At 44.7% G+C, this 18,041-nt stretch overlaps 1 protein-coding gene across 1 annotated transcript in view; it reads right to left on the bottom strand.

Moving 5' to 3' along the window:
* The window catches only part of si:dkey-49n23.1 (semaphorin-3D), a 142,598-nt gene that overhangs the window by 6,305 nt on the left and 118,252 nt on the right, over nt 1–18,041 (bottom strand). The window contains exons 13-16 of the mRNA XM_045705201.1: nt 9,921–10,009; nt 7,755–7,796; nt 5,160–5,317; nt 656–720 (exon numbers count right to left, since the gene is read on the bottom strand). Of these exons, the coding sequence (XP_045561157.1) occupies nt 656–720; nt 5,160–5,317; nt 7,755–7,796; nt 9,921–10,009 (354 nt within the window). The remainder of the gene's footprint in view (nt 1–655; nt 721–5,159; nt 5,318–7,754; nt 7,797–9,920; nt 10,010–18,041) is intronic.

Here is an 18,041-nt window from a genome sequence, read left to right as displayed (position 1 = left end):
AGGAGCCTAGTGAACTGAGATGGGTTACATCAGACATGGTCATAGGAGTCTAGTGAACTGAGATGGGTTACATCAGACATGGTCATAGGAGTCTAGTGAACTGAGATGGGTTACATCAGACATGGTCATAGGAGTCTAGTGAACTGAAATGGGTTACATCAGACATGGTCATAGGAGTCTAGTGAACTGAAATGGGTTACATCAGACATGGTCATAGGAGCCTAGTGAACTGAGGTTGACTGGCGCTGCCACTTAGTGCAAACCAATATGCTGTATTATGAGCTAAGTTAATATTAGCTAAGTTACCTAGTGAACTGAGGCTGGCTGCCAGGCAGGCGCCAGCTGCAGCCAGAGACACACAGTACATATCATAGACAGACATAGAAACATTTAGTGTTCATTTCTGTAACTTGTCCTATATCGCAACACTGGCTCATTGTAGCCCCGTACACACACACACACACACACACACACACACACACACACACACACACACACACACACACACACACACACACACACACACACACACACACACACACACACACACACACACACACACACACACACACACACACACACACACACACACACACACACACACACACACACACACACACACACACACACACACACACACACACACACACATTACCGTCTTCTGCGTCGTAACACTGGCTCATCGGATCCCCATGTTTCACGTCCTGGCGCCGAGCTCGCCTGAGGAGATAAAATAGCAGACAGCCTGGGTGTCATAACCATGTCATAACTCTGACAGCTTTAGACTGTAGCCTGGGTGTCATAACCATGTCATAACTCTGACAGCTTTAGACTGTAGCCTGGGTGTCATAACCATGTCATAACTCTGACAGCTTTAGACTGTAGCCTGGTGTCATAACCATGTCATAACTCTGACAGCTTTAGACTGTAGCCTGGGTGTCATAACCATGTCATAACTCTGACAGCTTTAGACTGTAGCCTGGGTGTCATAACCATGTCATAACTCTGACAGCTTTAGACTGTAGCCTGGGTGTCATAACCATGTCATAACTCTGACAGCTTTAGACTGTAGCCTGGGTGTCATAACCATGTCATAACTCTGACAGCTTTAGACTGTAGCCTGGGTGTCATAACCATGTCATAACTCTGACAGCTTTAGACTGTAGCCTGGGTGTCATAACCATGTCATAACTCTGACAGCTTTAGACTGTAGCCTGGGTGTCATAACCATGTCATAACTCTGACAGCTTTAGACTGTAGCCTGGGTGTCATAATCATGTCATAACTCTGACAGCTTTAGACTGTAGCCTGGGTGTCATAACCATGTCATAACTCTGACAGCTTTAGACTGTAGCAGTAAGTTTGTTTGTTCATTTGTTTGGAACCCCCTTAGCTGTTGATTTAGCAACAGCAACTCTTCCCGGGGTTCACAAACAAAAAAACACAACAGAATATTTTTACCTTTATTTAACGAGGCAAGTCAGTTAAGAACAAATTCTTATTTTTAATGACAGCCTAGGAACAGTGGGTTAACTGCCTTGTCAGCTCGGGGATTTGAACTTGCAACCTTTCGGTTACTAATCCAACGCTCTAACCACTAGGATTCCCTGCTGCCCCAGATACAACATGATACAATACAACATGATACAATACAACATGATACAACATGATACAATACAACATGATACAACATGATACAACATGATACAATACAACATGATACAATACAACATGATACAATACAACATGATACAACATGATACAATCAACATGATACAATCAACATGATACAACATGATACAACATGATACAATACAACATGATACAACATGATACAATACAACACAATACAACATGATACAATACAACATGATACAACATGATACAATACAACACAATACAACATGATACAATACAACATGATACAACATGATACAATACAACATGATACAACATGATACAATACAACATGATACAACATGATACAATACAACATGATACAACATGATACAATACAACACAATACAACATGATACAATACAACATGATACAATACAACATGATACAATACAACATGATACAACATGATACAACATGATACAATTGTCACGTCCTGACCAGTAAAAAGGGTCATTTGTCATTATAGTTGGTCAGGGCGTTTGTTTGTTTCCAGGGGATATGTTCTAGTTTTCATTTTCAATGTTTGTTTTTCTTTGTGTGGCCGAGTATGATTTCCAATCAGAGGCAGGTGTCGTTAGTTGTCTCTGATTGGAAACCATACTTAGGCAGCCTGTTTTTTCCTGTGGGTTGTGGGTGGTTGTTTTCTGTATAGTCTGTGAACCTTACGGAACTGTTGAGTGTCGTTTGTTATTTTTGTTTATGTGTTCACTTTATTACGTAAATAAAAGAAGATGAGCACTCAACACGCTGCGCTTTGGTCCCCTTTCATCGACGCTTGTGACAACAATACAATAAAACATGATACAACATGATACAATACAATAAAACATGATACAACACGATACAATACAATAAAACATGATACAATACAACATGATACAACACGATACAATACAACATGATACAACACGATACAACATGATACAACACGATACAACATGATACAACACGATACAATAAAACATGATACAATACAATACAACATGATACAATACAACATGATACAATACAACATGATACAACACGATACAATAAAACATGATACAATACAATACAACATGATACAATACAACATGATACAACACGATACAACATGATACAACATGATACAATCAACATGATACAACATGATACAATCAACATGATACAATCAACATGATACAACATGATACAACATGATACAATACAACATGATACAACATGATACAATACAACATGATACAACGATACAATACAACATGATACAACATGATACAATCAACATGATACAACATGATACAACATGATACAATACAACATGATACAACATGATACAATACAACATGATACAACGATACAATACAACATGATACAACATGATACAATACAACATGATACAACATGATACAATACAACATGATACAATACAACATGATACAACATGATACAACATGATACAATCAACATGATACAACATGATACAATACAACATGATACAACATGATACAATACAACATGATATAATACAACATGATACAACATGATACAATACAACATGATACAACATGATACAATACAACATGATACAACATGATACAATACAACATGATACAACATGATACAACATGATACAACATGATACAATACAACATGATACAACATGATACAACATGATACAACATGATACAATACAACACGATATAACATGATACAATACAACACAATACAACATGATACAATACAACATGATACAACACAATACAACATGATACAACATGATACAACATGATACAATACAACATGATACAACACAACATGATACAACATGATACAATACAACCTGATACAACATGATACAACATGATACAACATGATACAACATGATACAATACAACATGATACAACATGATACAATACAACATGATACAACATGATACAATACAACATGATACAACATGATACAACATGATACAATACAACATGATACAACACAACATGATACAACATGATACAATACAACCTGATACAACATGATACAACATGATACAACATGATACAACACAACATGATACAACATGATACAATTCAACATGATACAATACAACATGATACAACATGACACAACATGATATAATACAACATGATACAATGCAATACAACTTGATACAATGCAATACAACATGATACAATGCAATACAACATGATACAATACAACATGATACAATGCAATACAACATGATACAACATGATACAACATGATACAATACAACACAATACAACATGATACAATGCAATACAACTTGATACAATTTAATACAACATGATACAATACAACACAATACAACATGATACAATGCAATACAACTTGATTGTCACGTCCTGGCCAGTATATAAGGTTAATTGTTTTGTAGTTTGGTCAGGGCGTGGCAGGGGGTATTTGTTTTATGTGGTTCGGGGTGGTGTGTTTTGTGTAAAGGGTGTTTGATTTAGTAATTCCGGGTTTTGGTTTATGTTTAGTAATTCTATGGTTAGTCTAGGTTGTGTGTTTCTATGTTTGGTTGATTGGGGTTGGGACTCTCAGTTGAAGGCAGGTGTTGTCTATCTGCCTTTGATTGAGAGTTCCATATATTAGGGTGTGTTTGTATGTGTGATTTGTGGGTGATTATTCTGTGTATAGCCTTGTGCCTTACCAGACTGTTTATTTGTCGAGTGTTCGTTTTTTGTGTTTTGTATGTTCATTGTTGAGATTAATTAAAAATCAAGATGAGCATTCACGTACCTGCTGCGTATTGGTCCACATTTTCTGATGACGATTTCGCATTATCGTCAGAAGACGAAGACAATTGTGACATTGATACAATACAACATGATACAACATGATACAATACAACATGATACAATACAACATGATACAATACAACATGATACAATCAATACAACATGATACAATACAACATGATACAATACAACATGATACAATGCAATACAACATGATACAATTCAATACAACATGATACAACATGATGCAATACAACACAATACAACATGATACAATGCAATACAACATGATACAATACAACACAATACAACATGATACAATGCAATACAACATGATACAAAACAACATGATACAATACAACATGATACAATACAACATGATACAATGCAATACAACATGATACAATTCAATACAACATGATACAACATGATGCAATACAACACAATACAACATGATACAATGCAATACAACATGATACAATACAACATGATACAACATGAATCAACAGAAAACAACATCATACAATACAATACAATACAATACAACATGATACAATTGTCAAAAACAGTAATAAGATAATTGGAAGACTCTTAAATGTTAGATGTTATTGTTATGTTAATTGAATGTTTGATGTTATTGGTTTTCTACTATAATAGTAAAAAGATTTGATGTGGAGATCAATATTGCTGTTTTGGTCTTTTAATCTAAGTAGAGTAGTTACCTCTTGTTGCTGGGGAAGTATCGGTTGCATGTGTTCCCATCCCAGGCACAGTAAGGGTCTCTGGCCAGACAGCAGTCAGCACAATCTCTACCGTACAGCTCACACCGCTGCAGCGGTAACTGGACCACTCCCTCGTCACTGCTCACGTACACCTGTTGCTGTAGACACACAAACAGGGGAGAGGATTTAACTAAATGTAATGTACTTTTAATTAATGTAATTGATTCCTATTGAATTTAATTGAATTGTCATAGTGCTGCTAAAAGTGTCACTGTAAAGATCCTCCTCTCCACCCTCTCAGGGCGGGGCATCACAGGCTCTGCCTCCTCTCCACCCTCTCAGGGCTGGGCGTCTCAGGCTCTGCCTCCTCTCCACCCTCTCAGGGCTGGGCGTCTCAGGCTCTGCCTCCTCTCCACCCTCTCAGGGCGGGGCATCACAGGCTCTGCCTCCTCTCCACCCTCTCAGGGCGGGGCATCACAGGCTCTGCCTCCTCTCCACCCTCTCAGGGCTGGGCGTCTCAGGCTCTGCCTCCTCTCCACCCTCTCAGGGCGGGGCGTCACAGGCTCTGCCTCCTCTCCACCCTCTCAGGGCGGGGCGTGTCAGGCTCTGCCTCCTCTCCACCCTCTCAGGGCGGGGCGTCACAGGCTCTGCCTCCTCTCCACCCTCTCAGGGCGGGGCGTCACAGGCTCTGCCTCCTCTCCACCCTCTCAGGGCGGGGCGTCACAGGCTCTGCCTCCTCTCCACCATCTGAGGGCGGGGCGTCTCAGGCTCTGCCTCCTCTCCACCATCTGAGGGCGGGGCGTCTCAGGCTCTGCACACTCTTGGATTGCATCCTCCCTGGCAGGTCACGCCTACCAGGTGGAGTGGAGAGGATCTGTGTCTGCACCACGTATTCTCACTACTGGTGTCCCCCAGGGCTCGGTTCTGTGCCCTCTCCTCTTGTCTCTATACACCAAGTCACTCGGCTCTGTCATATCCTCACATGGTCTCTCCTATCATTGCTATGTGGATGACACTCCACTACCTTTCTCCTCCCTCCCTTCTAACACCTAGGTTGCGGCACGCATCTCTGCGTTCCTGGCAAATATCTCAGCTCAGATGTTGGCCCACCACCTCAAGCTCAACCTCGACAAGACAGAGCTACTCTTCCTCCCGGGGAAGACCTGCCTGCTCAAAGACCTCTCCATCACGGTTGACAACTCCATGGTGTCCCCCTCCCAGAGTGCTAAGAACCTTGGAGTGACCCTGGACAACACCCTGTCGTTCTCTGCAAACATCAAAGCAGTGACTCGCTCCTGCAGGTTCATGCTCTACAACATCCAGAGAGTGCGACCCTACCTCACATAGGAAGAGACACAGGTCCTAATCCAGGCACTTGTCATCTCCCCTCTGGACTACTGCAACTCACTGTTGGCTGGGCTCCCTGCTTGTGTCATCACAACCCTGCAGTTTATCCAGAACGCTGACCTGGTGTTCAACCTTCCCAAGTTCTCCCACTCCGCTCCTCCGTACACTCCACTGACTTCCAGTCGAAGCTCACATCCACTAAAAGACTATGGTGCTTACCTACGGAACAGCAAGAGGAACTGCCCCTCCCTACCTTCAGGCTATGCTCAAACCCTACACCCCAACCTGAGCACTCCGTTCTGCCTCCTCTGGTCTCTTGACCCTCCCACCCCTACGGGAGGGCAGCTCCCACTCAGCCCAGTCAAAGCTCTTCTCTGTCCTGGCACCCCCAATGGTGGAACCAGCTAGGACAGCAGAGTCCCTGTCTGTCTTCCGAAAACATCTGAAACCCTACCTCTTCAAAGAGTATCTACCCCCAAGCCATTAGACTGCTGAGTAATTAATCACATGACTACCCAGACTGTTTACATTGACACACCACCCCTTTGTTTTACAATGCTGCTTCTCTGTTGTTATTACCTATGAATAGTCACTTTACCCCTACCTACATGTACAAATGACCTTGACTAACCAGTACCCCCCGTATAGAGCCTCATTATTGTTATTTTATTGTGTTACTTTTTATGATTATATTTTTTACTTTAGTTTATTTAGTAAATATATTCTCACCCTATTTCTTGAACTGCGTTGTTGGTTAAGAGTTTGTAAGTAAGCATTTCTCGGCGCATGTGACAAAAAATGAAATGTGATTTGATGTATTTAAAACATTTACACATAGAATCTGGATTTTGTGGGATTTTTCAAGTCTCTTCCCAACGTACTCTGAGAGGAGTCTACTGCTGGACAAACTATGTGTAAACAGTGCTGAAGCTCCTATACTGAAATCAATCATCTATTTGTTTGTAATCATTACTGGAATGGTATGTTACTGTTACATTTACTATTAACTGAGGATGACCACCCACCCACACACACATTCACACACACACACGTACCCACACGTACACACACACACTCACACACACACACGTACGCACGCACACGCGGACACACGCGGACACACGCGTACACACACGTACACATACACGCACACGCGGACACAAACGCACGTGCACACACACACACACACACACACACACACACACACACACACACACACACACACACACTCGCACACAGCAGACTTACTCGTTTGGTAGACAGCTCCATGTTAAGGATGGGGGCCTGAGTCTGCAGGATCAGAACACAATGGGTTAACACACAGGTCGACATCACACAAGACAATATTTAGTGTGTGTGTGTGTGTGTGTGTGTGTGTGTGTGTGTGTGTGTGTGTGTGTGTGTGTGTGTGTGTGTGTGTGTGTGCTCGCGTGTGTGTGCGCGTGTGTGTGAGTGTGCGTGTGCGCGTGTGTGTGTGTGTGTGTGTGTGTGTGTGTGTGTGTGTGTGTGTGTGTGTGTGTGTGTGAAATAATGAATTAAAAGGCTGCTCCAGAGAAGCCACATACCAAAGCACACTATTACCAACATAATCTGACTGAGTGGTTCATTTCAACATGGTGTCATTGTGAGTCAGTGTCCCCTGGCAGTCCAAGTGAGCTGCATCCTATTCAGATAGCCTTTAGAGGGATGAGGACATACATACACACACATTCTCTTAGCTAGCTAGCTAACTCTCTACCAGGCGCAGGCCACACACACACGCACACACACACACACACACACACACACACACACACACACACACACACACACACACACACACACACACACGCACACAGAATCACACACACAGAATCACGCACACACACACACACACACACACACACACACACACACGTGCACACACACACGCACACACGCACACACACAAGCTGACACTCACACACGGACCTCTGTTCTTCCCTCAGGAAGACTCATTGCCACTCTCAAACTCTGTGTATTAACCCCAAGCCAGTGTAATGAGCTATGTGGTTAAAATCCTACCCAGGGCCTGACACTGCCAGGTCATATCGAAGTCAACCCCCTAAAACCTCCCATGTTAAACCCAGTGATGTCATGTTTAAGTATGTTTGTGGTTCAACCCTATCCAAGAGGATACTGTCAGGTTTTTTTTCTTAGTCGGAGCCCGTATTCACAAAGATCAGGTCCCCGTGTCCATAGGATCTTATTCATTATGAAAGGCAAAAACTGATTCCTAGATCAAAGTCTCCTACTCTGAGACTGACTGTGAATACTGGCCCTGACATTCATCTTCTTGTTTGTTAAGAGAGGATTAAACAGCTTAACTCCAATAAATACACACGGCCATCTTGTCCTATGTCGTTGTTGTTCCACACTTCGCTCCCTGTTCTCTTCTTCCCTAATAGGAGATAGTCTGTCTATTTATTTGGGAAACCCTGGGAAAAATGGTTCTGTATCTGTTTTTCCTCTTAGGGGGTTTGTTAGTTATTTTTGGTCAAGTATGTGATTGCCCCAATGGAAACAACAGCCAGTGCTGATCTCAGAACAGATGACATGGCAGACAGGTCAAAAGATGGCATGGTACTGGGAAACTTGAGAAAACAAATCTATGGGATGGTCCAGAACCAACCCCTAGCCACAAGGCCTTATCTCCTAGCCCCTAGGCCTTATCCCCTAGCCCTTATCTCCTTTCCCCTAGCCCTTATCTCCTAGCACCTAGGCCTTATCTCCATGCCCCCAGGCCTTATCTCCTAGCTCCTAGGCTTTATCTCCTAGCCCCTAGGCCTTATCCCCTGGGCCTATTTCAGATTTACTTCCTGTGAGGTACAGTAATGTTTCTGCACTGGGCCCAATTCAGATGTACTTCCTGTGAGGTACAGTAATGTTTCTGGACTGGGCCCATTTCAGATGTACTTCCTGTGAGGTACAGTAATGTTTCTGGACTGGGCCCAATTCAGATTTACTTCCTGTGATGTACAGTAATGTTTACTGGACTGGGCCCAATTCAGATTTACTTCCTGTGATGTACAGTACATGTTTCTGGACTGGGCCTATTTCAGATGTACTTCCTGTGATGTACAGTAATGTTTCTGGACTGGGCCTATTTCAGATGTACTTCCTATTCCTCCTGAAGTTGAAACTTTAGCAGTTTAATCGTCTGAGTTGGTAAAAGGGTTGGGGTCAATTCCATTTCAATTCAAGTCAATTCAGAAAATAAACCAAATTCAAAATCTAAATTTTCTTTATTGAAAAGGATTGAAGAAGATTGGACTTGGGATTTCAGTGTCCTTCCTGAATTGAGAGGTATTGAAATGGAATGAATTGACCCCAACCCTGGTTGTTGTAGAACACATCAGAGAAGATGTAATGGTCAAACCCTAGCAGGCATCTCACCTGAAAGACGGTCAGCTCCTCCAGAATGATCTCCTCAGTCTCCCAGTTGTCTTTGGGGACAGACACCACTTTCAGCACCTTGCCATCATCTGAAGAGGAGGGAGAAAAGCAGGAAGTAACTGAGCAACAGGTGTGTATATGATTTTCCTACGCAGGTAACAACAACCAAATACATTTGATGTCTTATACAGCAAGTTATCTTCAAATGCAAACGGTGGGTTAAAAGTCCCTATGTCTTAGCAACCACCCTGTCTGACCAACCTGCCTGTCTGACTAACCACCCTGCCTGACTAACCACCCTGTCTGACCAACCTGCCTGTCTGACTAACCACCCTGCCTGACTAACCACCCTGCCTGACTAACCACCCTGCCTGACTAACCACCCTGCCTGACCAACCACCCTGCCTGACCAACCACCCTGCATGACTAACCACCCTGCCTGACTAACCACCCTGCCTGACCAACCACCCTGCCTGACTAACCACCCTGCCTGAACAACCACCCTGCCTGACCATCCACCCTGCCTGACCAACCACCCTGCCTGACTAACCACCCTGCCTGACTAACCACCCTGCCTGACTAACCACCCTGCCTGACTAACCACCCTGCCTGAACAACCACCCTGCCTGACTAACCACCCTGCCTGACCAACCACCCTGCCTGACCAACCACCCTGCATGACTAACCACCCTGCCTGACTAACCACCCTGCCTGACTAACCACCCTGCCTGAACAACCACCCTGCCTGACTAACCACCCTGCCTGACTAACCACCCTGCCTGACTGTGTGCTTCATGCATTGATGCTGTGGTGTGATCGTTACTTAGTAGCATTGTCTAGTGTATGTGTGTGTACATGTTTGTTAGTGTGCGAGTGTGTGTGTGTACATGTTTGTTGAGTTAAATTGTGTGTGTCGGCCCAAACTAAACTCATTAACAGGGATAACAGGGTGGTGTGTGATTTCTGACTTTAAAATATTTAACCTCAAGGGTTGACCAGAGGTCATAGCAACGTTCCCGCTAAGAGGAGAGTCTTCAGACAGAGAGAGCTCAGCCATCTACCTCAGCTTGATGAATGACTCTGTTTCCAGCTGCTAATGCTACTAAATCACGGGATTCCATTCATCTCACCAGACATTCGCTCGCTTGCCTTGATTAGTCACACTCTTTATACTGACACGATTCACTATGTCTTAATTCAAGTGATGAGAATCTCAATGGAAAATCCTCAAACTGAAGCCCTAGGTTGTGTTGATCTGATGATGCCTACCTACAGTAGAGACTTGACTCTGACTGAGTTCCACCAGGGGTCAGGCAGAGAGGTTTGAATGGCAGAGTGCAGGGCTATGGAACAGTGATTCCACTAAGGTGAGTTGGGCCGTTGGAGCCCAGCATGGCCTGGTTCATCAGTCTCAGATTAGTTGTTGAGCCACAGGAAAGTTCCCACGGTAACCCTTTCCCCAGGATAATGACTCCCCGCCCTGGGACCATCCTGACATTATCGTGAAGAACCAACACTGTCAGTCCAGTGTGTGTGGTGTGTGTGTGTGTGTGTGTGTGTGTGTGTGTGTGTGTGTGTGTGTGTGTGTGTGTGTGTGTGTGTGTGTGTGTGTGTGTGTGTGTGTGTGTGTGTGTGTGTGTGTGTGTGTGTGTGTGTGTGTGTGTGTGTGTGTGTGTGTGTGTCTTGAACTGTACCCTATTCTAAGTGAATCATTTTAAGACAGACACTCCTCTGCAAACACACTCTACACACACTCTACACACACACTCTGCAAACACATTCTGCAAACACAATCTACACACACACACACACACACACTCTGCACACACACACACTCTGCACACACACCCACTCTGCACACACCCCCACTCTACACACACACACACACTCTACACACACACACACACACACTCTACACACACTACACACACTCTACACTCTACATACATGTTAACTGTATATGTTTTGTATGTATATATGTACAGTACCGGTCAAAAGTTTTAGAACACCTACTCATTCAAGGGTTTTTCTATATTTTTACTATTTTCTACATTGTAGAATAATAGTGAAGACATCAAAACTATGAAATAACACATATGGAATCATGTAGTAACCAAAAAAGTGTTAAACAAATCAAAATATATTTTATATTTCAGATTCTTCCAATAGCCACGCTTTGCCGTGATGACAGCTTTGCACACTCTTGGCATTCTCTCAACCAGCTTCAGCTGGAATGCTTTTCCAACAGTCTTGAAGGAGTTCCCACATATGCTGAGCACTTGTTGGCTGCTTTTCCTTCACTCTGTGGTCTGACTCATCCCCAACCATCTCAATTGGGTTAAGGTCGGGGGATTGTGGAGGCAAGTCATCTGAAGCAGCAATCCATCACTCTCCTTTTTGGTATAATAGCCCTTACAAAGCCTGGAGGTGTGTTGGGTCATCGTCCTGTTGAAAAACAAATGATCGTCCCACTAAGCCCAAACCAGATGGATGGCGTATCGCTGCAGAATGCTGTGGTAGCCATGCTGGTTAAGTGTGCCTTGAATTCTAAATAAATCACAGACAGTGTCACCAGCAAAGCACCCCCATACCATAACACCTCCTCCTCCATGTTTTACGGTGGCAAAGACACAGCGGTTGGAACCAAAAGTCTGAAATTTGAACCCCAGACCAAAGGACAAATTTCCACAGGTCTAATGTCCATTGCTCGTGTTTCTTGGACCAAGCAAGTCTCTTCTTCTTATTGGTGTCCTTTAGTAGTGGTTTCTTTGCAGCAATTCTACCATAAAGGCCCGATTCAGGCAGTCTCCTCTGAACAGCTGATATTGAGATGTGTCTGTTACTTGAACTCTGTGAAGCATTTATTTCGGCAGCAATCTCGGAGGCTGGTAACTCTAATGAATTTATCCTCTGCAGTAGAGGTAACTCTGGGTCTTCCTTTCCTGTGGCGGTCCTCATGAGAGCCAGTTTCATCATAATGCTTGATGGTTTTTGCGACTGCACTTGAAGAAACTTTTAAAATTCTTGAAATTTTCCGTATTGACTGACCTTCATGTCTTAAAGTAATGATGGACTGCCGTTTCTCTTTGCTTATTTGAGCTGTTCTTGCCATAATATGCACTTGGTCTTTTACCAAGTAGGACTATCTTCTGTTTACCACCTGACCTTGTCACAACACAACTGATTGGCTCAAACGCATTAAGAAGGAAAGAAATTCAACAATGAACACCTTAATTGAAATGCATTCCAGGTGACTACCTCATGAAGATGGTTGAGAGAAAGCCAAGAATGTGCAAAGCTGTCATCAAGGCAAAGGGTGGCTATTTGAATAATCTTAAATAGAAAATATATATATATCACTTTTTTGGTTACTACATGATTCCATATGTGTCATTTCATAGTTTTGATGTATTCACTGTTATTCTACAATGTAGAAAATAGTAAAAATAAAGAAAAACCCTTGAATGAGTAGGTGTTCTAAAACTTTTGACTGTGTATTATTTTACTACTCTAGGGATGTAATTATTGTTTGGATGACCTCTTTATGCGATGCGCAATGCAGAGAACACCAGATGAAGAATGATCATATAATTACCATAGTGAATCATTGTACATTTTGTTTTTGTATCAATTAATCCCATAAGGGATCAAATCAAATTCCATTTGTCACACGTGCCAAATACAACAGGTGTAGACCTTAAAGTGAATTTCTTACTTACAAGCCCCTAACCAACAATGCAGTTCAAGAAGAGAAGAGAAAGTTCAAGAAGAGTTAAGAAAAAGGAGATGGGTTGCCATCTGACGATTTGACACGAAAATACAATTTAATTCATTTTATTAATTAATTCACACACACTCCACACACAGCTCTTCACACACAGCTCTCCACTCTGTGTGCTGAGGAGAAAGCTAACAGCTCCTAGAGGTGACAGGGACTGGGTGACGGAACCTGGTACTGTCAGGGTGTAACAGTTGCTAGTGCCACTCAGGGTGACACTATAAATCCTCATTACATTTCTAACTCTCATAGGGTCTGTTTATTACCCTGTTTCTCCAGGGTACTACAGGGTTACCTGCTATACCATGTCGCCTGGACAGTCTGAGCAAACTCTCTTTACAATCTTGTTGTGTGTGTAGTGAAGTCGTGTTGTTCTGGTTTCGTTTTGGTTAACTGTAACCGATGGTGACCATCCAGCATAAAGTAGACCTTCCCAAAACCATTATGATCTCACTGAGAGTAAATAGACTGAGAGATTAGTCTCAGTCCCCTCTCCTCTTGGTATCAGTCCCCTCTCTACTGTTGGTATCAGTCCCCTCTCTACTGTTGGTATCAGTCCCCCTCTCTACTGTTGGTATGAGTCCCCCTCTCTACTCTTGGTATCAGTCCCCTCTCTCCTGTTGGTATCAGTCCCCTCTCCTCTTGGTATCAGTCCCCTCTCTACTGTTGGTATCAGTCCCCTCTCTACTGTTGGTATCAGTCCCCTCTCTACTGTTGGTATCAGTCCCCCTCTCTACTGTTGGTATCAGTCCCCTCTCTACTGTTGGTATCAGTCCCCTCTCTACTGTTGGTATCAGTCCCCTCTCTAATGTTGGTATCAGTCCCCTCTCTACTGTTGGTATCAGTCCCCTCTCTACTGTTGGTATCAGTCCCCCTCTCTACTGTTGGTATCAGTCCCCTCTCTACTGTTGGTATCAGTCCCCCTCTCTACTGTTGGTATCAGTCCCCCTCTCTACTGTTGGTATCAGTCCCCTCTCCTCTTGGTATCAGTCCCCTCTCTCCTGTTGGTATCAGTCCCCCTCTCTACTGTTGGTATCAGTCCCCTCTCTACTGTTGGTATCAGTCCCCTCTCTACTGGTGGTATCAGTCCCCTCTCTCCTGTTGGTATCAGTCCCCTCTCCTCTTGGTATCAGTCCCCTCTCTACTGTTGGTATCAGTCCCCTCTCTACTCTTGGTATCAGTCCCCTCTCTCCTGTTGGTATCAGTCCCCTCTCTCCTGTTGGTATCAGTCCCCTCTCTACTGTTGGTATCAGTCCCCCTCTCTACTGTTGGTATCAGTCCCCTCTCTACTGTTGGTATGAGTCCCCCTCTCTCCTGTTGGTATCAGTCCCCCTCTCTACTGTTGGTATCAGTCCCCTCTCTACTGTTGGTATCAGTCCCCCTCTCTACTGTTGGTATCAGTCCCCTCTCTACTCTTGGTATCAGTCCGCTCTCTACTGTTGGTATCAGTCCCCTCTCTACTGTTGGTATCAGTCCCCTCTCTACTGTTGGTATCAGTCCCCTCTCTACTGTTGGTATCAGTCCCCCTCTCTACTGTTGGTATCAGTCCCCTCTCCTCTTGGTATCAGTCCCCTCTCTACTGTTGGTATCAGTCGCCCTCTCTACTGTTGGTATGAGTCCCCCTCTCTACTGTTGGTATCAGTCCCCCTCTCTACTGTTGGTATCAGTCCCCTCTCTCCTGTTGGTATCAGTCCCCCTCTCTCGTGTTGGTATGAGTCCCCCTCTCTACTGTTGGTATCAGTCCCCTCTCTACTGTTGGTATCAGTCCCCTCTCTACTGTTGGTATCAGTCCCCTCTCTACTGTTGGTATCAGTCCCCCTCTCTACTGTTGGTATCAGTCCCCTCTCTACTGTTGGTATCAGTCCCCTCTCTACTGTTGGTATCAGTCCCCTCTCTACTGTTGGTATCAGTCCCCTCTCTACTGTTGGTATCAGTCCCCCTCTCTACTGTTGGTATCAGTCCCCTCTCTACTGTTGGTATCAGTCCCCCTCTCTACTGTTGGTATCAGTCCCCTCTCTACTGTTGGTATCAGTCCCCTCTCCTCTTGGTATCAGTCCCCTCTCTCCTGTTGGTATCAGTCCCCCTCTCTACTGTTGGTATCAGTCCCCTCTCTACTGTTGGTATCAGTCCCCTCTCTACTGTTGGTATCAGTCCCCTCTCTACTGGTGGTATCAGTCCCCTCTCTCCTGTTGGTATCAGTCCCCTCTCCTCTTGGTATCAGTCCCCTCTCTACTGTTGGTATCAGTCCCCTCTCTACTCTTGGTATCAGTCCCCTCTCTCCTGTTGGTATCAGTCCCCTCTCTACTCTTGGTATCAGTCCCCTCTCTACTGTTGGTATCAGTCCCCCTCTCTACTGTTGGTATCAGTCCCCTCTCTACTGTTGGTATGAGTCCCCCTCTCTCCTGTTGGTATCAGTCCCCCTCTCTACTGTTGGTATCAGTCCCCTCTCTACTGTTGGTATCAGTCCCCCTCTCTACTGTTGGTATCAGTCCCCTCTCTACTCTTGGTATCAGTCCGCTCTCTACTGTTGGTATCAGTCCCCTCTCTACTGTTGGTATCAGTCCCCTCTCTACTGTTGGTATCAGTCCCCTCTCTACTGTTGGTATCAGTCCCCCTCTCTACTGTTGGTATCAGTCCCCTCTCCTCTTGGTATCAGTCCCCTCTCTACTGTTGGTATCAGTCGCCCTCTCTACTGTTGGTATCAGTCCCCTCTCTACTGTTGGTATCAGTCCCCCTCTCTACTGTTGGTATCAGTCCCCTCTCCTCTTGGTATCAGTCCCCTCTCTACTGTTGGTATCAGTCGCCCTCTCTACTGTTGGTATGAGTCCCCCTCTCTACTGTTGGTATCAGTCCCCCTCTCTCCTGTTGGTATCAGTCCCCTCTCTACTCTTGGTATCAGTCCCCTCTCTACTGTTGGTATGAGTCCCCCTCTCTCCTGTTGGTATCAGTCCCCTCTCTACTGTTGGTATCAGTCCCCTCTCTACTGTTAGTATCAGTCCCCTCTCTACTGTTGGTATCAGTCCCCTCTCTACTGGTGGTATCAGTCCCCTCTCTACTGTTGGTATCAGTCCCCTCTCTACTGTTGGTATCAGTCCCCTCTCCACTCTTGGTATCAGTCCCCTCTCTACTCTTGGTATCAGTCCCCTCTCTACTGTTGGTATGAGTCCCCCTCTCTCCTGTCTGTATCAGTCCCCTCTCTACTGTTGGTATCAGTCCCCTCTCTACTGTTGGTATCAGTCCCCTCTCTACTGTTGGTATCAGCCCCCCTCTCTACTGTTGGTATCAGTCCCCTCTCTACTCTTGGTATCAGTCCCCTCTCTACTGTTGGTATCAGTCCCCCTCCCTACTGTTGGTATCAGTCCCCTCTCTACTGTTGGTATCAGTCCCCCTCTCTACTGTTGGTATCAGTCCCCTCTCTCCTGTTGGTATCAGTCCCCCTCTCTCGTGTTGGTGTGAGTCCCCCTCTCTACTGTTGGTATCAGTCCCCTCTCTACTGTTGGTATCAGTCCCCTCTCTACTCTTGGTATCAGTCCGCTCTCTACTGTTGGTATCAGTCCCCTCTCTACTGTTGGTATCAGTCCCCTCTCTACTGTTGGTATCAGTCCCCTCTCTACTGTTGGTATCAGTCCCCCTCTCTACTGTTGGTATCAGTCCCCTCTCCTCTTGGTATCAGTCCCCTCTCTACTGTTGGTATCAGTCGCCCTCTCTACTGTTGGTATGAGTCCCCCTCTCTACTGTTGGTATCAGTCCCCCTCTCTCCTGTTGGTATCAGTCCCCTCTCTACTCTTGGTATCAGTCCCCTCTCTACTGTTGGTATGAGTCCCCCTCTCTCCTGTTGGTATCAGTCCCCTCTCTACTGTTGGTATCAGTCCCCTCTCTACTGTTAGTATCAGTCCCCTCTCTACTGTTGGTATCAGTCCCCTCTCTACTGGTGGTATCAGTCCCCTCTCTACTGTTGGTATCAGTCCCCTCTCTACTGTTGGTACCAGTCCCCTCTCTACTCTTGGTATCAGTCCCCTCTCTACTCTTGGTATCAGTCCCCTCTCTACTGTTGGTATGAGTCCCCCTCTCTCCTGTCTGTATCAGTCCCCTCTCTACTGTTGGTATCAGTCCCCTCTCTACTGTTGGTATCAGTCCCCTCTCTACTGTTGGTATCAGCCCCCCTCTCTACTGTTGGTATCAGTCCCCTCTCTACTCTTGGTATCAGTCCCCTCTCTACTGTTGGTATCAGTCCCCCTCCCTACTGTTGGTATCAGTCCCCTCTCTACTGTTGGTATCAGTCCCCTCTCTACTGTTGGTATCAGTCCCCCTCTCTACTGTTGGTATCAGTCCCCTCTCTCCTG

The sequence above is a fragment of the Salmo salar genome, chromosome ssa22 (genome assembly GCF_905237065.1).
Source record: "Salmo salar chromosome ssa22, Ssal_v3.1, whole genome shotgun sequence".
Classification (NCBI taxonomy): Eukaryota; Metazoa; Chordata; class Actinopteri; order Salmoniformes; family Salmonidae; genus Salmo; species Salmo salar.
This window is presented reverse-complemented; position numbering and strand designations above follow the sequence as displayed.